General features: G+C 38.1%; 1 protein-coding gene across 7 annotated transcripts in view; it reads right to left on the reverse strand.

The window, feature by feature from the left end:
* The window catches only part of NTNG1 (netrin G1), a 392,694-nt gene that overhangs the window by 42,679 nt on the left and 325,734 nt on the right, over positions 1-24,281 (reverse strand). For 4 of the 7 annotated variants that reach the window (XM_019502085.1, XM_019502083.1, XM_019502089.1 and 1 more), the window contains one exon: positions 14,466-14,603. The exons of the other annotated variants lie outside the window; for them this stretch is intronic. In XM_019502085.1, coding sequence (XP_019357630.1) covers positions 14,466-14,603 — 138 coding nt within the window. The remainder of the gene's footprint in view (positions 1-14,465; positions 14,604-24,281) is intronic. 7 annotated transcript variants of the gene reach the window in all.

Below are 24,281 nucleotides of genomic sequence, written 5' to 3' on the forward strand. Positions count from 1 at the left end.
CCCCCCCCCCCCGTTCTCACCCTCCCGGGGTGCAAAAAGCAGCAGGAGCTGCCCCCACCCCATGAGCCATGCCTCTGTCCTGTGCGCCCCCCCTGCCCTGGCAGGGTAGCTCCTGCCCCTGGCCCCCATGCTCCTTCCCTCCCTCTTACTTTCCAACTTACCAGCTGGAGGCACCTCTCCACACTGCTAGCTCTGCTCTGTGCTGCACTGCATTTACTGGCCAAATTATCGGCCCCATAGGGCTGATATCTGATACAGACAATTTCCTTCATATTGGTACCGATCCAATTAGGGACCAATGTATCACTGCACCTCTAGTTTTCAGGGCTATGCTTTAAGCTAGCTACAGCTTTCTGTGGGTTAGGACAAGTCTTAGGCTGTTATGCTACAGGGCACAGGAACCAGACTATTGTACTGCCATGCATGATCCTGTTTTTATAGGAAACACAAATTTTGAGCCAGATTCAAAATTCTGTAAGGGCACAAATTCACACAAGCAGTTCCTGCTTCCCACTGCATACAGGTGCATACAGTCACACAAGGATTGTGTACCATATGGTAGCTGTGCACATGTGGCTTTGGTACATCTTGTATATAGAATAGTATTATAATCTCTGTGTAAAGAAATCAAGCCTCCTGACAGAGATCTGCAGTGTATTGCACAGCATTGATGCAGTTGGCCTGATTTAAGGGTGCCATTGCTGCTTTAAGAATTTTCTTGTGCTAGTGACTCCAATTTAAAGCTCGCTGTGGACTCAGTCCTGCTTACCTTGAAATTGGTGGTAGTGGTCATGGTGATGGTGGTGGTAGTAGTAATAGCAGCAGTAATAGTAGTCTGAGCAATGTGCCCTCAGGGAAGTATCAATGCCTGTTGCCTCACTCTCCACATACAGCCTCAGTTCTTAAAGAAAGAGCTACATATGGTGAAACTCTTTATTTCCTTTGGAAATAAAACTTCACACTCTTCAAAATAAGAGTGCCAGTTCAAGAATCTTTTGGTGTAAAAGAGAAGTTCATTTTCTACTTAGAATATGTATAATATTCAGAGCTCACTGTGATGCAGCATCTCATTAACAGAACACCCTGCTGAATTGTCTCCTATGGACAATTATGTTTTTAATGAGGATGCTGTGTATGTTTGTTGTTTCTCACAAGCTTGTCGATGCATATGAAACTGAAAATGATAAGTGCAAGTAAGACAGCCTGGTGGCTCTGTGGGTTATCGCCGTAGTGCTTTCCTGTCCTGCAGCTGCTTGGCAGTGCTTCCCAAAGTTGACCTAAAGCCGGTATAACTACAGGTTTCCCTCAATTTATGCGGATTCTTTATATGTGAATTTGCTCTTATGCAATGAAAATACTTAGACCTATAATTTGTTATATGCAAGGTCAATTTGCTTTTATGCAATCAGCATAGATGCCCCCCCAAGCAGGTAAGTCTGTGGGGGGAGGGGAAAGGGTCATGGCCCCACTCACCCCAGCCCTGGCTGCAGTGGCCCTGGGAGTGGCCAGTGCCAGCTGCCTGCATCCACTGGGCTGCACTGTGCCCTTCCTGTGCCCCCCGCACCTGGGCTCACCCCAGCTCCTGGGCTGTGCTGTGCCATGGTGCAGGCAGCTGGTGTTGGCTGCTCCAGGGGCTGCACTAGCATGGGCTGGGGTGAATGTGGGCAAGTGGAGCCCTGGGTGGTGTGGGGTGCAGTGGCCCTGGGAGCAGCCGACACCAGCTGCCTGCACCAGGGCATGGCGCAGCCCAGGAGCAGAGGTGAGTGGGGACAGGCGGGGCATGGTGCAGCCTAGCGGCTGCAGACACCTGGCGCTGGCCACTCCTGGCAACGCTGCAACCAGGGCTGGGGTGAGTGCTGCTTTGTTCCCTCTGCTTTGCTGCCTTGTGCAACCCCAGGAATGGCACCCCTCCCCCTGCCCCTTCCCTACTCCCAGTCTGACTTCCTTCCTCCCTCACTGCCATGGGAGCCTATCCCTATTTATTACATTGTAAAGTGGGTTTACTTTATGTGAATGCATGTAAAGCATAAATGGAGGGAAACCTGTAGTCAGTGGAAGATTCCCACTAAAAAGGGAGGATGGATGTGATCTCCTTTATATCTTGGCAATTCCCAGTTGGCAGATTGTGGTAGTCCACTAAAAAAAAAAAAATCCTTCATATTGCTGAAATTTAAGCAGGGACCAGACTGAGAATAAAGTGACCCTCCCTTGGTTAAAGTGAAGGTGGCTTATAAGTAACTTTGCAAACCCCTTGCTTTGAGGGCTCAGAGTTGTGGCTTGTGGGTCTTGGAGCCTCTCCCCAATGTCACTGTTCGCATCACTCCACCCCATAGCAGATAAACAATTTGCTTTATCCACCAATAAATAAGTTTTAAGATATAGTTGTGCTTTTAGCCTTTGCAGATCAGGAAAATGTGTCATATTTGTCTGAAAAATGAAAGATCTGCTAGGGTCAAAATAATCCTAATGGATGGCTGTAAGTATACTGGAAATATATATTTAAACCATATCTTCAGGTCAGCCAGTGGGCATCTGTGCAAATGTTAACATATTGTCCTAAAATACTGTCTAGAGATTTTGCTTTTCCAAGAGGGCACAGATAATTGATCATTAGAGAAAATGACTAGCTTAGAAAGATACTTATTTCTCATTTCTAATTATAAAAGCAAGAAATAGTTTTAGATACAATGCTTTAATTAATCATGCAGACCTTTTTCTGTTTTACACTGGGAAGTCTATCACCACTTTTCCTTTAATATATTTTGCCAGTGTCATCTCAGTTATTATCAATCTTCAAGAAGCATCAATTGCCAACAAAAGGTTCATAATCAACTGATCTCTTTCTCTTTTCCTTTATCTGTAGAGACTCTTAACTTCTAGCATTATTTCATCTTCTTCTCATCTCATGATCATAGGTGAAGATTTTATTTTCTACTGAATGTTTCTCTTTATAAGAAAAGGTAATGATAATAGGTCTGATTTGGCTTCCGCTAAAGTCTCTCTCAATGATTCTGCCACTGACTTCAGTTCATTGTGAGCAAACAGTGGTTGGTAATAACAAATGCATATTGTGAAATTGCACTGATAAAAACAAATGAAAGGCATCCATTAATATCTTGTTCAACACCTGTTTGACCTGAGTATAGGTCCTCCATAAATACCTATGCACTGGATCCTGCAAATCTTTACCCATGAGTAGTCTTTGCTGTAAGACTATCCTTTCTTTAATAAAGACCCTCAGATGTTACTTAGATCAACCTTTTGTTCCCAGCTTCATCACTAACTTCCTAAATGATTTCCTTATCACGACACAGAACTTGATCCAGAAAAATGTATTCATATGCTTAACCTTACAGGGGCAATTGAGGATGCAATTTCAATTATGACATAAAGGTACTACAGTGGAATAAGGGTGGTAGCAAAGGGTACCTATACACGTGCTTGGTGGTGGGGGTGGATGGGTATTGTAATCACAGCAGTTCCCAGAAAGCTACTCTAATTAATGCACCACAGCATCATGTGTATTAAGCCCCCGCACATTTAAAAATGGCTGTGGGACACTTTAAAGCTCATTTGATGAGTGTTAGTTAAAGCACCCCAGTGGCCATTTTTAAACCTAATGTGACACTGCAATGATGCTAGAGTGTTCTAATTAGAATGCATTGGAGCATGTGTATAAGCACTGAAAGGTACTCCTAGTAGTAAAGATACTACTATAATGGCTAAGCACAGGCGTTCAGTTCCACTGTTAAGAATTTTCCAGGAAATTCTTAGAGCTGGAAAGATAGGTCAGGGCCGAAGGCATACAGGCATTCCAGCCTCCTAGCTGGTGAGTTACGCAGACACCTCAAAGAAGAGCTCTCAAGCCAGAGGGCAGTAGAATGCTGAGTCTAAAGGAGCCTGATGACTGGTAGCCTGTTGTCTTGCCTGCCAGGGAAGGGAGCAGGCTGTCAATGAGCCTGCCAAGAACAGCTCCTAGTTCTAGAGAGGTGGCAGGAATGAGGAAGGGTTACAGTGAGGGAATTCCCACCACTATTTGAACAATTCTGGGGAGATCCAAGACTCTCCACAAGTGTGAGGTAGGATGGAGGATGCCAGGTGTCGCCAGGTCTGTTCAAGGGGTGGAAAGCACTGACGTGACACTTTAAACCAACCTAAAACAGCATGTGCTAGGAGACTGCGAGGTTCCCAAACTATATAGTTTGACTATTCCATTATTGGTTTTTGTAGATAACCTATAGTCAGCCAAGATAAAGGAACTGTGGAGTACTTAAGGAATACATGTGTTCAATAAATTCAATTCCAGGGCAGAAGTCAATGCACTTTAACACATTTATGCCTACTGTAGCTACAGGAATGTAAAGGAGCATCTAAGGTGGAGCCCTGTGTTTCTGCCACAAAATTTTTGGGTGAGCTAGTCCAGACATAACATTTTGGAAGTCATAGAAATACATTTTATATCAATAAACCACAGTAAGTAGTGAGCATAAATTTAGGGATTCAGCATAAGTTTAGGGATTCAAGATCCTTCCAAGAGGCAATCAGCACCTTCCCAGTTCAGACTCTTAACTCCAGGAGTCTAATCAGCACTGTGGCTGAGTACACAGATTCAAATAATCTGAGAGAATTCTCCTGGTAGTAAAACTTGCACAGAACCACATGTACAAATATTTGAATGCTGAGGTCCTGAAGAGTGGAGAGATTGGAGTGCTGACACTGTACTGTCAGGGGGGAGTGGCTGCATGCACACATCTCAGCACGTTCTGCAGTTTCCCTTAGTCTGCCTAGAGACAAATGGCAGAACTGCAGAGGGTAGCCCTGATTGGTTGACCCAGACTGCCCATGGTGAGCCTGTGTTTCCCTGCAGCACAGTGTGAAGGTTGTGAAGAGGGTGTGTTCCCAGGTTATTTTTCTCCTGGAGTGGTCATTTTTACTGCGAGAGAAGAAGCCTGACCACTTGTGGTTTTTCCTAAGAGAGCTGCAACTCTCCCAGGAGAAACTGTGTGTCCGTATGAGGTCTACATTAACCTTAGTTTTCATACACTTGTTATCATGAATGAACGTTATCTCTTTGGTGAAACTAGATTCAAAAAGAAATATTTGGTCATGTGTATAACTGCAGTGTGCACCCTGAATACTGAGGACTTAAAAATCAATGAGGCCTGGAGTCAGCTTTGTCATCGATAACATCATACAAAGACAGGAAGTATCAAGTATCTTTGATTAGCTCAGGTCAATACTCTTTTTTTTAAATCTCTAACTGAACACGATGATGATTATTTTATTTAAACCTAAATAGTTCCCTTCAGACCCACATTATCAAAACCATGCCGGGTTTTTCTTCGGGTTATGGATCTTTTTTTTCCTGCTCTCATGAAATAGCTGTGAGCAAGCAAATTACACAAAGGTCAAGGCTATTGAGCAGGTTTAAAAGGAAAGCATGACAGCTTTTAAAAATAAGAGCAGCCTTGCTCATCACTGTTCAAATGAGCAATTAATAATTCATAACAATTAACTGAGTTATAAGTTTCCCCTTCAATACGTTTCCAAACATGAATAGATTAAATGGTAATTGCTATCAAGCTTTATGTTCTATTTCATGTTCCTAATAAAAGTTTATCTTTTGGAGCTTACTTTGTATCTCCTTTTGATCTATTCCTAACTGACTGCAATATACTATATTAAAATATTTATTATTAAGCTATCAAATATTAACCATTTTTAAATCATACTGATTTAAAGAAAACAAATAGGGCCACTTGTTTAACTTTTTATGACTCTCCTAATATTTAGCTGTGCAGCAATTTCCCATAATACTCTGCCAAAAATACAGTTGAACCAAGAAATTGTATATACCCTTTTTAAAGTATGCTGCTTTGAAATGCACTCCTATTATATTCATTGCCATCATTTATTTTGGCTCTACATGCTGAATACCTTTTATGTAGTTAACAGGTTGATAACTTCCCTTCTGTACAATATGAATCTTACAGAGTTTACATCTTTTGGGTTTTTTTTCTTTTTCAGTGCAACAGGGAAGGTTTTGGATTCCATGTGTCCCTGTATTTTGTCCATTTTTTTCCTCCCCTTCCTCAAAAGGTTTCCATCTGTTTCGGCATAATGCCAATACTTTAACTGCTCATAACACTGGCAACCATATGATGGAAAGACAAAAATGCTGATACCCCAATAAGATTGTAAAAAGCTTGAAAGCTGATGACTCTGAAAGTACAGTCAACAGGAAAAATAATATCATACTGCTAGGGAACGCTTCCATTTAAGGGCCAGACTGGTGCTGCAGTTTTGTAAATCTTGCTCATGAATAATTTGTTTTGATTTAGAGGGGCTGCGGAAAAAACTACATCAGGTGATAACACAATCCCTTTAAAACAGAGATTGCTGCTCATGACAAACCTTTTGCTTAGTAGCAATAATACTAACTCTGTTTTTTCTCCAGTCATTTTATGAGCTATTATCCTTTTCGGGCTTTTTCCCAAATGCCTGTAGATGTTAGCAGCTGTTGTGTACTGTGCTTACAACAGACATCTTAATCGGCAATCATGTGTCCTCCATTATACGGACCTTCCCTCCAGAGGTCTCTATAACAGGTGTAATAGGCATAGAAACATTTTCCCCCAGTTCCAATCAAAGTCAGCTCTCAGTTGGTCAGAAAAGGTTACTAGTATACATGCCCTTGGCTGTAGAACATTTCATTTCTTAGATCCAGCCAACACATTTTTACCAGGATCAAGCTTAAGACCTGAACTTCAATCTTCAACACAACAGTTAGTTGTGGTACAAATATACATCCATTGATAAAACTGTATTTATGTTTTAGTCTCCTACTCCATATTTTCATCGTAGGCTCCTTTTCGGCTTTTCCTTTAATTGCACCTTTTGTATCTTTCTTCAACAACTGGTTGTATGTTTACCTTCCTGCTATCCAACATTTGAAGTCCTTCCACCTTCTTCATGCCAAGAACCCTGCCTGGCCTCCTTCAAACCAAATTCATTTCTGTCATGCAACCTTCAGCCTTGGACCTCAGTAGTGTCGCTTCTATACCTTCCTTCAAGTATATGGTTATTCTGTTGATTGCTTTACCAAAGCTAATGTATGGAACTGCACAGAGCTCGTCTTTTCTGTGGTTTTAAAGATTCAGAAGGATAACTACAGGAAAATCTTCATAATAACAAGGCACATTTTCTGGCATGTCTCTATGAAAAGCAATGGAATGACATTGATTTATACCACCTGAGAAGTTGAACTGATAACTCTCTGGGGTCTATAATTTTGTCTTGTTTGTTCCTAGGTTACATTTCCTTATGTGTTTCAATAATACTGCAAATACCTTTACAAGCTGCATTTTTGTCTGAACCATGTTACTTTGATTCTTGACTGATTAAAGATGAGTTGCTCTGGATTTATTGTAGGGCAGAATCTGGCCCTGTATGTTCAAAGCCCTTCATTCATGTTACTGAATGAACCCTCTTAAGAATTTCGTGCAGCAGGTATTTAGATAAATAATCTCTATGGTAGAAAGATGGAGGCTTTGATTTAGAGAATGTGTAAGTAATTTGCCCATAGCCACAGGATTATACAGTGGCAGAGGTGGATTAGGATTAAGAGCTTGCTGATTCTAACTGCTGTGCTTCCTTTGAGTACACTTTGTCAAGCACAGGCTTCATGAGTGCGTATATTTTTCAGTCAATTTACACCTTCACACATGGATATAAGTTCAGCATCCCCTCAGAAAGGATTTCTAGGGTACATCTGGACGAACAAGGATGTTTGTTTCCCTGAGGACAAGTACCTGTAGCATGCTTTGTGTTGTTGCTACTTGTCTCTAGGGAACGCTTGTGCCACATGTGCCCTGGTGTGCAGCTGGTTACCCCAGGTGGGGTAGGGAAGGCTGGGGCAAGCAACTGTGCTGGGCCCAGCAGCCTTACCTGAGGTCCTGGGGGCCTCCCAGGGTTGCAGCTGTGGCAGGAAGCCTGGCCAACAGATGGAGTGTGGCTCCAGTTGGCTAGGCTCTGGTTTTGGGTAGTGTGCATTACTGCTGTGTACCCTGTGTTTTGGCATAGGTTTTTTTGACCCTGGGATCTCTCATAAAAGAAAAATCCTGCCACGCTGCAAGGTAGCACCACAGGGAATGCCTGCATGTGTGGTGTATGGTGCTACAGATGGTTCTGCAGCACCACATACCGCACATCCCCACTCATCTGGATGAAGCACTAGAGGACAGCTACATTTATTTAGTTAAATTATTTAGAGATAATGAAAGGTGCAATATATATTTTAAGAATGACATTTTTGGAAGTTACTAATAGCAAAAGATTTCATGCTGATTTGTAGATACTGACTTCCAACAAACAAATGTTTACGTAATTCACAGGCTCACAGTCTCATGTTTTATTTTCTTTGGAAATTCAACCTGCATGATGATTTTGATAAAATAGTTTAGCTTCTAACCTTTGTAATGGAAGACAAAATAAAGAAAATAAAACAAGCTTATATTTAAATAATTATATAATAAATAGACGGCATCATATATGATAGAGTATGAATTATCTAGCTGACTATGGAGTTAGACGAGCTCAATCCACAAGACAGATGCAAGCAATGAGCACAATTTGAAAATCAGGCATAAGAATATAATTGTAATCTTCTGCCTGCCTTAATAAATCTATTAAAAATGGAAAAATGGGGAAAAAAAAAAGGAAATATTTATAGTTAATATAAGGGGTCTGGTTCACAACTCACTCAGTTTTGAAACAAAATAATACTATCTCACTGCTTCACATTTGTGCATTTAAACCAAAAGACGCGAATGACAATTAAAGTGACAATTCACAACAGATCTTACACTGAACAAAATTAGGGCTTCAACCTGCAGTCAGTTCTGCAGAGGGGGCTACTGCACACAGACAAACTGCCTGTGGGGCAATTCGCAGCACCCCAGCTCTGCTAGTTGCTATGTTTGTACGCCTGCAAAGAGTTGCCAAAATAGATCTAATTGCAGGAATAGGGATTTAAATTTTTGCCCTTCCTCTCAAAACAACTGAAACCAGACTGTGAGTTCCTTAAGTCTGTTAATCTTGTGGTTCTTTCTGACTTCTCAAACTTTTTTATGAGCTCACAAAGACTAATCAAAATTCAAGCTGTGTTGCTAAGTTGTGGTTGTGATTGCTGAGAAAATAATTTTCAAAATATTTTAGTGTTACTTCATTGAATGAATGTGCAAACATTTCCAGCACAAATTCCTGCATTTGAAAAATTCAAAACAGGTTTCTGCAAATACTCCTGCATGTGTCCAATAATTTCAAGTGATTGAATTTTTCATAGAAATGGGACACAAAAGAGAACATAGGAGAAGCAAGCAAACTTAAAGCTACAAATTAAAGTTTGTGAACAATGCTTTCATTATTTACTCAGCTCAAATTTTTAAATTCTGGAGGTGCTCCTAAGTGCATATTTGTCCATATTCCTTTGCAAGCTCCTCTTACAACAAAGCATTAAGAACTCACTTTGGACTTGTCCTAACATGCAAAGATGTGGTTAGTTTGACTGTTTATTTTGTAAAAATATACTATCATATTTGAAAAGAAAAGAACGTCTACTGAGTTGTCACTTTCTTATATTTTCCAAACTCTGAAATACTGTAGCTTCACAAACAGCAATTATTTTTATTTTACTACCTTCATTTTTTTGGTGGTGGTGGGAAAGAGGGGTAGTGTGAGTAAGAGAGAGAGGTGTGCATGTGTGGACAGGGATATGTAGAGGGATGTGATGTGCTAAGCAATGAAAATATTTCCTGTATGCACTATGCCTGAGGTAGGAATCATTCCTATGGGAGAGCTTGAGGTGAGTGCAATCAGTAGTCAGATCTGCTGCATCCTTTTAACCCAGTGTAGTGAACTTTCTCCAGCTCTGCTGAATGCTATGAGTATGCAGTGAAATCCTTCAGTTCTATGAGACAACTTACTGTTGGTATTTGTGCTCTCATGGCAAAAGAGCCAGTATTATATCTGGTTCCTTCATGCACAGATTTGTAAAAGATGAGCTCTTTAGTGCAAACCCTTAAAAGTGAAATCAATAGGACTTATATGCCTAAATAAATGCATTGAGAATCTGGGCTTCTGTGCTGCCCTCTGGTACAGTTTGGACATTAATTTTAAAAAGGAAATGTTGCAGGACCTTAAAAAACACTCAATCATTTGTGAATATTTTGAATAAATGGATGATTAAAATTTGGAATTTAGCCATTCTGCATGTACATATTTACTAATAAAATTCATATGGATGTTTTAACTGTTTACGTTATGAACAAACACAACTTTAGATATATATTTGCATAGTCAAATTTCTAGCTCCATTAGGTCTATTGCTGTATACTAGAAAAGCACCCCTTGAATGGTTTTGCATAATAGTTTCAATATTGCATTATTTATTTATTTATATATTTATTAAAATATAGTATAATATTCTGTACCATAAAGGTTCAAAGGAAACTGTTACAGGGAACTGGATCACCACCATGTTACAAAGCTTAGGCAAATAATCCTTAGGAATCTTGGTAATGTAGCATTTTGTTTTTTATGTAATTTCACGTAAATAAGAAAATCATAAAAAAAATTTCCAAAAAAAATTCAGTGAAAAAATGGATCCATTTAATTAACCCATTAAATAGCAACTAGATCATGAATCTTGTTCTCCAGATGGAAACATCAAATACAAAAAGTACATTTATATCAGTGTGTACATAGTTGAATATATTAAATATATGGTAATCTAATGTCCATTCTACAGCCAAAAACATTTAAATCTGATCTGAAGAGAAAATTTGTGGAGATGTTGTATGTGTTTCTTTTATGTTCACTAAACATGTATTGTTTTTATTTTTTGAATAAATGTTTTTAATCTGAAGGTACTGCTACTAAATATTTCTTAAATATTTTTTAACGGATTTTGATTCAACAAATGGTGGTCCAACCGTATTCTACATACAAAAACCCTGTGTGAAAAGAACATTATTGAGGCTGCAAAATTGAAAATGTAGGAAATACCATAAGGAAGATGTAACCTGAATTCAGCCACCTGGCATGTATATTTGATTATACAACCAATGAATCATAAAACGAGGGACAGAAGGAACCTTGAGAGATCATTTAGTCCAATCCATTGCTCAAAGAAGGATCATTTCTATTGAAATCATGCCAGGCAAATATTTGTCTGTCCTGCACTTAAACAGTTCCAGTGGCAGAGAGAACTGCAAATTTACTTACTCTACTCAAATCCAATCTCCAAATCTTTAATGAAGATATTGGACAATACTGGACCCAGAACATACTACAGGGGAAGTCCACTTGATACTTTCTCCTGGTTTGACTTTGAGCTGTGTCTGACTCATCTTTGAGCAGGGCTATGTAGCCTTAGAGCAGCTTACCTACCTTACAGTAGTTTCATCTAGAGTGTATTTTCTTATTTTACTGTCTTAAATTGTGGTTACCTGTCTTTTCCCCTCTATAGACCCCCCTCCTTCATTTTTTTCCTCCTCATTGTTAAATATGTGACCCACTGCTATATTTACTGCACGCTATTCAAAATCTGCTCTGACTACAGAATTATGAATTTCCTCTTGAATTTTCCTGTGGCACCTTGCACAACAGTACTGGAGTGCTTCTTGAATATTATTTTCATAGAATCAGTGTAAGGTCAGCCCAAGTTTACAGATAAGCAACCCAGGCATAGAGATTATGGTTAAAAGTATCCACGTATTTTGCACGCCAAATCGGAGATAGCTAGAACCTGATTATACACTGCATTCAGTATAATATATCACATTATATGTTCAAAATCCTAACTCCATTGACTTTTGATGCAGCTGTGACTGCCCAGCACTTCTGCAAATCAGGTCTCAGAGTTTCAGGTCAGGCACTCACAAAATGAGAAGAACACTATTAGTGACAGTGAACTGAACGCAGGTTTAAGTTACTTGTCCAACATCAGGAAGGCACTCTTGCAGAAGCCAAGGGAAAACTTATTTTTCTAGGATTATCATTCAGCCACCGTAATTGAGAGACCCTACTCTACCAGCAATCCTGCTTCATTCCTTACACATTGTCCAATTCTGCAACCAGTGAAGCAGGGTCATACAGATGATTGCCTCTACTTGAGTATGCAATCCCGATCCATCCCCAGAAAAGGTTCATTCTGTGCATGTAATAAAAGGGTTTTTGACACCAGATCCCTCAGAATCACATCCTGAGTTTGTCTGCTAGAGCTTGGGTATAATATTCCTTTCTATTTTGTATCCCTGATGTCTGCAAGTTCATACATACCATCAGATCAAGTAGGCTGTATGTAGCCTACAAAAGCTCATGCCTCTCTGAATAAGTTGTTCTATGAGGTGGCATCCTACTCTACGTTCTTCCTAACTTCAGACAAACACAGCTAACAACCATTCTTAAATCTGAAGTGCTGGGCTACCACTGTTTCTTCACGCTTTGAAGTCTTTTTTTTACCCCTTATGTTTGTCATGCACACGAGTCAAAATGACTGAAATATTAAAATATAAATAAGAGAACACACTTTTCTCTCATGTAACCTGTGATGTCAGGCCCAAATACATTTGAATATCACTATATGCATTTTAATTCTAGCCACAGAGTACAAAATTGTTATACATTAAACTAAAAGAAGTTAAAAGACCAGATAGGGAGATAAAAAATTACACAACAGGAGAGCCTGATGGGAGCCTTCCATTCTCAAACATGATTGCAATGTGAAATCCTAGCTCCCTGAAGTTCATGGGAGTTTTGCTGTTGGCTTCAGTGGAGCCAGGATTTCACCCCAAAGCATTTTAATGTAGCCATATGAATTGTCTTGTATTTATTTTGCTTTAGGCTCTGAAAATGTGGGAACTGAGCAGATACTGCACAAATATTGGAAAACCGTTGTTTGGAATAAAATCTATTAATTAATTTGACACTGTTCCTAATTCCTTTTATTTTCCAAAAAGATGAGAAATTAATTCTGGTTTGTAAAAGTATCTTTATGAAAGATGAAACATTGCAAATATTTGCAACATTAGTCTTTCTATGATTCTCTGACATTTCACAGTCATCCTAACATGAAGCTGAAACAATATTATCGGTGAAATCCCAATTTTGCTGAAGTCCATGGCAAAACTGCCATTTACTTCAGTTGGTCTAGTCTTTCACTGTGTGAGATTAAGGTGATCAAATGCATGAAACAATGTATGGATAACCAATATTCAAAGCAACAAATAAAGTGAACAATTTGTGACCATCTGATATAATGAAGTATGTTGCATAAACCGGGTATCAAATAATAATCATGTTTAAAATAAATACTCTTTGTGGATAATTCACAAATGGAGAAATAGGCCTGATTCACTGAATAAAAAGTTTGCCATGAATGCATCTTTCAGATCTGGTGGCTCTGTGGCAAACCTATGTTACTTTACAAATTCTAATTCAGCAACTATCATTGCTCTATCTGAACTTCTTGATGGTTTTTAAAGTTTTTTTCTCTTGAAATGTTTATTGTCCTTCATGAGTTTCTAAAACTTGCAACCAGAAGCAAGTGTTTCTTGTAGAAATGCTCTTACATGTATGAGTGATTGCAGTGGGGATGCTAAAGTGAAGGGAGTGAAGGTGAAAGAAACAACAACAAAAAAAGTTCAAGTTTGCAGAAATAAAGGAGCTATCAGGAACAGATAAGAGTTACTAGGAACTCCCAAAGGATATAAGGAACAGAATTTTAAGGATCTGCTATAAAAGCTTTCTTGCCCAGCCTGTTCTGAGGGCAGTATTTGCACTTGAATGTCTATGAGGGCTGTGCTACCCAGAAAAGCTTAATGTACAGCTAAGCACTGAAGAACACCTGGTATTGAAGTTAATATTAACCTTGATACTAATATTTGTCCCTTGCTAAATGAACTCAAACATCTCTAGATTTGTCACCTCTTGCTTTCGTTTAGACTCAAAGACTACCTTAGGCAAGGAGTCAGTATTTATTAACTCAGACTTTTTGGTTACTCAAAAGGGCAGGAGTTCAGTGCAAGAAATATGTTGACATGGATAAAAGCCACCTTTTATCTTTTGTAAAGAATTTACAAATTTGGAGCATTTCCACTGGTGGTTTCATTCACACAAGTTAATTTATAGCTGGTAAGATGCACAGTTCTGCATATTTCAGTACAAGTTCCTTTAGGCGTTAGCAGATAGAGAGGGGAGAGGGCACTAAAAGCATATTGAAATAAATGTACTGCACAGTAAATTTACTGTCCTCATTTGGGATTCTCCATAAAGCTTCAGGCAGCATGGCATTATTAAAGCTCGTAGAAGTTTTGCTTTTTCTGTTCTAGGTAGCTGCACATGCTAGCATACAGAAGCAGAGGCAGCAAAGTTGCAGGAGAAGGGCAGCTCTCAGAGTTACTTACGTTGACAGCCCAAGCTGTGCCAGATATATCCCGGCAGACACTTATCACACTTAGGCCCTGATGTCCCCTTCTTACACTCACAAAATCCTGTGTCATTACAGCGATCATGGACTGAACCAAAAGGGTTACAATAACAGTCTGCAGAAACAAGACAACACACATATGCCAGATTCAGGTCTACATAGCTATAATTCAACTAGTAGCGATAAAGGGAGCATTTCCAGTGTTAAGATTAAAGGAAGACTTTCTATTGATGGCATTTGGAAGACAGAATATAATTACAACAGATCTACCCATTTGTTTCCTTACATAATCTCAAGGAGACATTATAATGGTGTGAAGGAAAAAAAAAAGAAGCAAAAGATATAGAGGAAGAAAATGCTATGTTCTTTAAGTGACCATAATGGAGATCACATTCTGGAAAGGATGTTTTAGACAGTTTAATGAACAATAGACAGTTTAATGAACAATAGAAAGTTTTGTATAGTAAGGATAAATCAATATGCCATCAGGGTAAAATCTATTTTAAATGATTAAAATATGCTTATCTGTATTACTTAATACTTTAAATATTGCTGAATATTTTTAATATTATATAAATGCACTTATTTCCAAGATAGTCTTCCTTTATTTAACAGTATATAGTAATTTCAAAAGGTATTTGTCATTGCACTGATGGGAGTGTACTTAACACAGCTTTCACATAATCCAGAATAATAATCTTGAGGTGGGGAACAAGGTCACATGAAACTTGCTTTCAGCTGACTTTAGGCTTTGTCATTTTCATTCTACTTTGCTCACCTTGTCCCCAGGCTGGTGGATAGAAGATAAAGCAATGGTAATGCAAGCCCAACATCTAAAGGTCTATTTTTCTCATGGGTGTGCACCTGGTCAAGGACTAGAATAAACCACGGACTGGGTATATCCCATCTGCTCTTATAATTATTACTACATAGAAATAGTTTCCCATTCTTGAACTTCAAATCTTTTTTTTTTCACATAGCCACAAAATCAGTGCTCAACTTTGGGCCAGCATCACAGAAGAATGTCCTCCAAAGATAGGAGATCAGTGCTGGCAGAGCTCATTTTTTGGCATTTCTGTTGTTCAACATCTTTTTTTTAAATTTAAGAATCAGATTCTAATCTCAATTACACTGTCGTAGACCCAGAGTAACTTCACTAGTGTCATCAAATATCATTGCTGCTGATAAAAACAGGATATATGAATCTAACCACCTTGTTGGGTGCATGGTTTTATTTTTTTAATTAATCAAGCTGCTCTGTTGACTACCTTTGGCAGTTGTTCTCTAGAATTATGTTAAAATCCAATGACATTACAAATGACAAAACAGGAAAAATAATCCAATGGAAAATTGGGAGGACGGAAAGATGGGAAAGAGGGGGAAAATGTTACTAGTAACAAATTGGTCATCTGTTGCCAACATGCTTATTAACTATAAATTACAGATGACATTTCAAACATTTGGCATGCTGGAGGAGACCAGCTCCCTTTGGCCAACACAGTTCCACAATAATAATCTAGTCAATTAGCTAACATTAATTAATGAAGTTGGATACTGGCATGCCAAAAAATATTGTGGAACACCGAGTAAAATTATGCCTCAGTGGGATCAGTATAAAGAGCTGGCAATTCTGATGGTACTCAGACATTCAAAACCTGTATATAAATAGGCATAAAGTAGAAGTATTAACTCTATGCAGAAACTCTGTGCAGAAAGTTAAATTTATTTAAATAACATTTACTGATCACCCTGTAAATAAAAAACTGAATGTCACCTGGGAGAACACAACAGAGTTACACTGATGTAAATGTACTACAAGTGTGAAAAGACCCAGGCCTGTTATGCATAATAGGTCAAATCTTTTTTCACTTTTAAGCATGCAAGTGGGTTGCATGTAGCTAGGAAAAGTGCACTTTTTGGCACTTTCAAAAAGCTGGGATCGTTCACATAGGCTTGTACCTGAAGATACTGCATGTGCCCTACTTCACAACAAAGCACTCTATCAGGCTGTAGGCTTGGCATTACCTCTCCTCTTTATCCATTTGCCCACGACCTTTTCTATACCTTGCATTGAATATACAGTGGATAACATGGATAAATAGAAGCTGCATAATTTATGCCTTGCTGTGGATAGAGGCCAGGGACCTAGGGCGCTCTCTCTTCCAGGTCAGTGTCCATCTCAGAATCATGTCCTTCCCCCCCAGGAACTTCCTCTCCTCATCCTCTTGGCCCCATGTATTGTCCCTTCCTGGCTGCCAGCTTCAAGGAGAGGGCTGAAGACCTCGACACTTCCTAACCTGTTCCTAGGTTGTTAGAGCACTTTTGCCAGGAACTGGCAGATGTGGGCTCAACCATCCCCCACTCCCCACCTTTTTGGGTGGAATTGAGGTAATGCTGTTGCCACAATGATCCAGGAGATATCAGAATTAGAATTAAGACCAAGCATACATGCCCAAAAGTTGTATTTATGCAGCTACGTAAGAGCCAATCATGGGCATAAATGTGAAATGAGATTTAGCTCTATCTGTGTATAACATACTATCCCACAAGATGACAGCTGAATCGAATGGGCAAGAACTGCCATTGACTTCAATCACATGCACAAATAAGAAATATTGGGATTGTATTTTGCTGTAAATGGTGGCAAATAAATACTAGAATAAAACAGCTTTTATGCTGAGCTTCTATGTAAAAGTTTTAAGTCAAGTTACTGGGAACTACCCACTACACTTCAAAAAATATTAAAAGTTAGGCTTTTATTACCTCAACCTGCAAACACTAAGCCAAACACTAAGGCATATGTCTAACTGCGTGCATTTGAGTCAAGTATGTGTGCATTTAACTACATATCTTTGTACAGTTCCCTTGATACCCATATATATTAAGCATATGTCTGAGGGCATTTATAGACATGCTCCAGGATGTGGGAGGATGCTTTAATTAGCACAGCTCCAAAGGCCATGCAAACTAAAAGCACCCGAAGTATCCCTGCACTGGAAAATGGTGGCAGGAAACTTTGGACTAAAGCTCATTGAGCAAACTTTGGTTTAAAGTGCCCCATCGCCACATTTCAGCATGAGGATGCTGATACACGTGACGCTGGAGTCTGCAGGAGCATGGTAAATACCATACTCCAGCAGACTCGATTAATTGAGTCTGCTCCAACACGCTGAAATTACTGCAAATCAGAGCAGCCTCCTTGCATGTGTATAGGAGCCCCGGATGTCTGCAGGATTGGCATCTTTTTAAGGAGACAATAAATTGCCATTCAGTATCTGTTTCATAAGGCAAGAAAATAAAGTAATTACTCTGGGTCTACTTGGTGATATCCATGGTATTATGAACTCTAAGTGGAAGCAGATGTATTTATGTGGCCCACAGCTTCTTGTTTAAACTTTTCATTCCCATGATATTAAGCACATGCCTTCGTAATACTTTCATGTAATCTGTCATACTGGAGAATAATTACATGATATTTAAAGACATGGTACTTGACGTTAATATGGAAGTGCTATCAAATTAATCAGTAATTCCAAAAAAAAAATTCACTATATATGTAGAAAAAAGTAGCTAATGTCCTGTGCAAAACAAAAACAATAACAGGATTTTGTAAGTAATATATTCAAGTGCAACTCTTTAAGATATTATTAATATTCCTTCTTCAAAATGAAAAATTCAAAGAAATATTTTTCACTCCCCCTAAAACTACTGTTTTGGCATTTGGCCATGATTATTTTAAAAAATATATTGAATTGACCACGCGTGCAATTTTGTGGCCAAATGATAAATACTAATAAAGTTAGGTTTGAAAGGATTTTTTTTTGCATGACTTTACAAATATTACAAAATAGTTTATTACACTTATTTCTTTCCAACCTATGGGTCCTAAGAACATGAAGAACATTATTAGATGGAAGCCCACCTCATAACTTGCTCTTATTTGAATTCACTGGTAAAAAACAAACAAACCCTCCATTATTTGATTCTCTGTCATTTCTCGAAATAACATATTGTATATTTCCTTTGTTCAGTTTAACCTTGACTAATATTCATTGTTTATCTTTAATTTTTAACCTTATACTTACCCAGGTATATTTTTATTTTGATTTGATTAGTATCAGTATATCATAAACAGTAAAATGTCTGACTTCATAAAATAAACTTATCCAAGTATTTTTAATTTTCCTAAATACTTTATCTGAAAATGGGGAAAACAAATTAACTGGAAAAATAACATTTTTCATAGAAAAATACCAATGCAAAGTATTTATTAGCTTATTATAATTATTTTCTTTTCATGTGATCAAAACTCAAAACAAAGAGTGAATGGTATTATACTCTGGGGAAATCAAATGAGCATTTCCAATAGAGCAAGACACTCTGCAATTGACTCTGAGAGGTGCTGAAATCAAGAGGAGTTGATAATGCTCAGCACCTTGCAGGTTTAAAAACTCAAGAGCCCCAGTTCAGGAATGCGTTTGAGGATACACTTAAGCCCATCCCTTTTGAAGAAAGTACTTAATCATGGCTTGAAGTCCCACTTAAGCACTAGAATTATCTTCTGAATTGGAGCATCAGTTAGTATATGTAGGCTTTTGCATGCAGTATGATAACTACAAGCTGAAGGAACTGTTATAGTGCAACAGTAATATTTTTGAATTAACATGAGTGAAATCATTTGACAAGCAGTAATTTTTGCATTTGTATGGCTTGATCCTGCAGTCATCTCACAATGTACAATTCTTGTGGGAGTCCATGAGAATTCTGCTTGCATTAGGGTGGCAAGGTCAGGAAATGCATTGTGTATATTTATTTTTTGAAGAACCTTCCTAGTTAAATTAAAGATTTCCAATTTTATTACTGCTGAGTCCGTGGAACATTGAGATCTGCACAGTTGTTCATTTTGCTAACTCATGCTAAAGGTATCAATTGTAAATTATTTTTAAAAGTAATTATTTTTCACTCCTGCTTTACTAAATTTCTTCTCTGCCCCTCGTGAGAACTGATTTTTTCCTAGCATTTCATCGTTTGTGAGGTGGCAAACTAGTAACTGTGTCTATAAAACAAAATCTAAAAAAAAATTATTAAATAACTATCCATACCTGTTAGCCTGATTTAGACAATTTAAATTATGATCTTGACACAATGATGACAATGCCTTTTCTGTATCAAGCATTTGGCTGTGGGGTGTGGTGAATACTTCTGTTCAAAAGTACTGTATTTGGCATACATGTTAATTTTATTTAGTAGAACAATATGAATTCATGATTTGCTACTTGTCATATTGAAGTTTATATTAGCTCAGCTTAATTACTTTCAAAGGGAATCGCACATTTTTATTTCAGATGATGGGAAGCAAAGTTAAAGAGGACACATGAAATATACAGTGTGTGCATGTGTCTTGATTTTTTGTTTAAGAATTTATTTGACAGGTTGTAGACTGGAACAAATGATAGCAATCTAAATAGGTTCTGGCTGTATCTTTCCAATGGATTAAAAGATATTTTCACATAAAATGTGACTTCACTCTGAAAATTTGCCCATAGTCTATTTTTGAATTGTACAAATATATTACCTTTCAATCCCATATTAACTCATTGGTTGTTCTCTGATAAGTACCGAAAATGTCCCATGGTAAATGAAGAGAGAGGAAATTCAGAACTGATCATACTGAGTATTATAGTATAAAAAAATTGACTTAAGACATTACAGCTCTGTTCATTATTGGGATACACTTATTGGGCAATCTATTATGTAATGACCAAGCTGTGAAGTTGTATTTTTAATATACTACGTTAGATTTTCAACTACCTATCTGACTATATGAAGTTTGAGATGATACAAAGAGGTTGTACTTTACTTTAATGGAACATCTTCCATTTTTTCCCAAAATATCATTCTTAATAATAATGTTCTATTGTGGAATTATCTTTATTTTAGGAGCTTGGAAGTTTACAATTAATTAAGGAGTCCTGCTTCAAAACTGCTGTCATGATATGACCCAGGAAAATTAAATTTTTAAAGTTTGGTAAACTGATAAAGCTTTCAGTGTCTTTTTCTTGGATATAATTAGTTTGAGAAATTCTACTGTCAGCCACAAGTACTCAAATGCAGTCTAATTCCATAGAGGGAATTGATTCTGTACATACATCTTCATATGTGAGAGTAAAATTTGGTAGTGTTAGAGTGATGTTGTAGCCATGATGGCCCAGGAACAATGTTAGAACAAGAGAGAGTAAAATTTGTCATGGTTATATTTATTTTTGAAACTGGAGAACTGGAACTGTGTTAGAAAACGGATGCTAATCTTGCTGTCATATTCACATTTCACATTGAGACTTCAGTGAGGTTCTGCATAAACAGTCCAATTGCAGGGTTGAAGCCTATGGCTGAAGTTTCAATCTTTCAATCCTTACATGTGTACAGCTCCCATATTGTCCCTTACGTGTGGAAGGACTGCACAATCAGTTTATCATTAGGCTTCTGATTTTCGTTGTATTACAGAAATTCAAAATATATGCTTAAAACTGGTGCAAATGAATTAAAAGACTACACAGGAGATGCCCTCATCCATTGAAAACGCTCATTCTGGCTCAGCTGGAAAATGAACAGCAGTGGTGCAAATTGCTAGCCTATATCCTAGTGGCTCCCAGAAGCTGAAAAGGCGCAGAACAGAAGCCAGAATTATAAAGTAACTGACCTATGCATACATTTTCATCCTCCAGCTCTGCAGAAGCATTTCTGAAGTAGCCCAGCCTGCATAACTCACAGTGCTGCCCTCTAGTGTTGTGTTTACAGCTCACGCAAATGACTATATTTAGCAGCTTGATGTAACTGCACCGGTTGGAGTGGCCGAAGCATTCACAGTCTTGCAAGGAAGAACAGAAATGTATACAAAATGTATACAGTAGCAGAGTAATAGCACATTACATGCTTTGTAAAAATGAAGTATGAGTAGAAAATGAGTGAATGGCAGCACAGACATGTTAATTAATGTTAACACATGGACAACAACAGATGTTTCATCTGACATGAAAATGACATCTGTTTCAGGCAGGTTAGAATGATCAGACTTTTATGACATGACTTTGAAGATTTGATTGTAGTTGGCAGATCTGATGGAACTGAAGCATTTGCAGTTGTAAACCTTTCAAGGTATGGTAGGCTCAGTTTCCATTGATACAAATGCATATCCCTTGAGATGGAAGTAATTAAGACACATGTGCAAAACTTTCTTATAGTAAAAAAAAAAAAAAAAGGAGAATAATAAAAATAATTATAAAACATTAAATACAAGGGACATGACTGTCAAAGATATGTGCCCAAAGTCTTGCACTGAAATAAAAAACCCTGCTTCTTATGTTATTCCCAATTAAATCAATTGCAGTTGACAATGCTGGGCATCACTGAACATGAGGCTTTTTCATTTAGGTGCCAAATGCTCCCCAGTTTGAAAATTTTGGCCAGCATACCTCATATTAATTATTTGATACAAAGGAAAGGAACATGGATGAGCTCTATTTAAACATCATTTAAATGATAATTTCAAGACATACTTATGTCATCTTTATACCAATGACAAAGCTTTCAGGACCAGGAAACAATCCTGTAAATTCTGATATTCGTATAGAATAGGAAGACTTTCTACTTTATTCATCTAAAGTTTTGTGTATTATACCAATTCTGATTTTAGAGGAAAAATTAAATATAACAATCACTTAAAAATTTTATTTACGAAACCAAGTTATGGCTTGAGAACAAAAAGATGAGGAATAAGGGAGGTAAGGGAGGTTCATGGTATTGTACAAGACTCTTGGGGATATCTCCCTTGGAACAAAATTCCAGTCATCTGTGTTCATGAAAGGCTAATTCAAACTGGAACAGGTGCAGAGAACAACTACTAGGATGATCAAGGAAAAGAAGGACCAATCATATGATAGGCTCTCAAAAGACTTTGGCTTGTATACTCTAAAAAATTTAGGCAGAGGAGTAATACGTTGTTGTTTTCTAGTAATACATCAGGAAGTAAACACAAGTGAGGGAAAAGCCTTTTTAAGGTAAAGAATATAATGGCACAAGAACAAATAGGTAAATTTAGTCTGGAAATTAGAATGATGGTTCTAATTAGAACTATAGGATATGGGGCCTGCAATTGCAGGGCACTCCGTGACCCAAGCCTACATTCTTAAGTTAACCTATTATTACCTAAGGCCATGTAAGCACTATAGGAAAAGGGAGAGAAAGAGAGACAAAGGCCCCAATCCTGCAAATCCTAGGAAATCAGAGTACTGCTAAGACTGCGTGGATCCCCTCTAAAAATAACAGGGCTTCAGGGGAACACAGCAATTTGCAGAGTCAGGGCTTATGAATATGCATCCTGTTGTATTATATGAGTAGCACTATTCAACATACAAATTTTGCCTATATGCAGTATCTATTTCGACTGAAAGCTCTGTGGCACAGGGACCATCTTTTATTTAGTTAAACAGTGCTTAAGTGAAAAAGAGGTCTCAACTGTGAGATATGGTTTTTGCTGATAGCAGAAAATAAATGTTAAATAACATTTACATATACCCATGCCTGTCCTCTACAGTGTTATAACTAAATATACAGCTGGAGCAATCTTTTCCAATTCATTTCAGCATGCTAATAAAGAGGCTTGTATCTTCCACCAAGAATGTAGGCTGATGTGTGTATGCTGCTTAACACAATGACAATATGGTGTTGTAGTGGTAGACTCAAAGCACTACTATTAATAATGTTCCCAGTGGTGGAACCTTACTTGTAATTTTAAATTAAAAAAACTCAGTTCTACTCTGTAATTATATAGAAAAATGCCAAACTGTAAAAAGAGCAATAATTAATTGGAATGCATCTGCAAGAGGTAAATTATTTTTATTGATGTCACTAACTCAGTTTTAATTGACGTTAACTCCTCAGGAAGTAACCATATCTTGGCAGATCTTAGCATGTATATGCTATACTTGCAATACCAATAAATGGCTAAAAATATCATGCATATATTTATCCTGGTTCATCTGGTCAATGAGTTTAAACAGCATGCTAAACTGCCAAATTGCTAATTCCCATCATTAGAATTAGAAACACATGTGAGATATGGGCCTAAATGCGGAAATTATCAGCAAGTCAATGGAAAGACTGACAAACAAAGGGGATACTGAAAATTGTCAACTCAAGAAGTTGGGGGGTTTCATAACCCAAGGATGAATGTTGTCTAGGTTTATGATGTCTGATCACCTTGTCCTTGACTTTTTTCATGACTTTTTAGTATCAGAGACCCAAGTTCAGGGGTGATTCATCAGGGGCAAAGGTAGTTCAATCAGCTGGGCAGATGGAGCCAGAAGGGCAGGGAGTGAGGAGCAGAAAGGAGATAGGAAACAGAGCAACTAGTAACAAGGACAGATAACTAGGATAGGAAGTGCTGGAGACAGAGGCAAATGGAGGTACCCATATTCTAGGGAGACAGTGCAGCTGCTCCTCTGTAATACCTTTAAATAGCTAAGCTACTCTGAGTGGTGTGGACCTATTAGAAGCAAGGATATAATAGCCAATCAGACCAGACATGTGAGGATGAGTCGTCATATTTGCATGTGAGAGTGAGTCATTACATGAGCCTTTGTACCTCTTTCTCTCTGGTCTGACAGAGGCTGTACCTTCTGCTACAGTTGCCCAATTGGTTTCTGAGATGAGGCACCAAATTTAGTGGACTCCCAATCAACAGTTTTGGCCATCTATGGTGGCTGCATCCCATCAAATGATCAGGATATCAATA

The sequence above is a fragment of the Gavialis gangeticus genome, unplaced genomic scaffold (genome assembly GCF_001723915.1).
Source record: "Gavialis gangeticus isolate Ggan-Ray unplaced genomic scaffold, GavGan_comp1, whole genome shotgun sequence".
Classification (NCBI taxonomy): domain Eukaryota; kingdom Metazoa; phylum Chordata; order Crocodylia; family Gavialidae; genus Gavialis; species Gavialis gangeticus.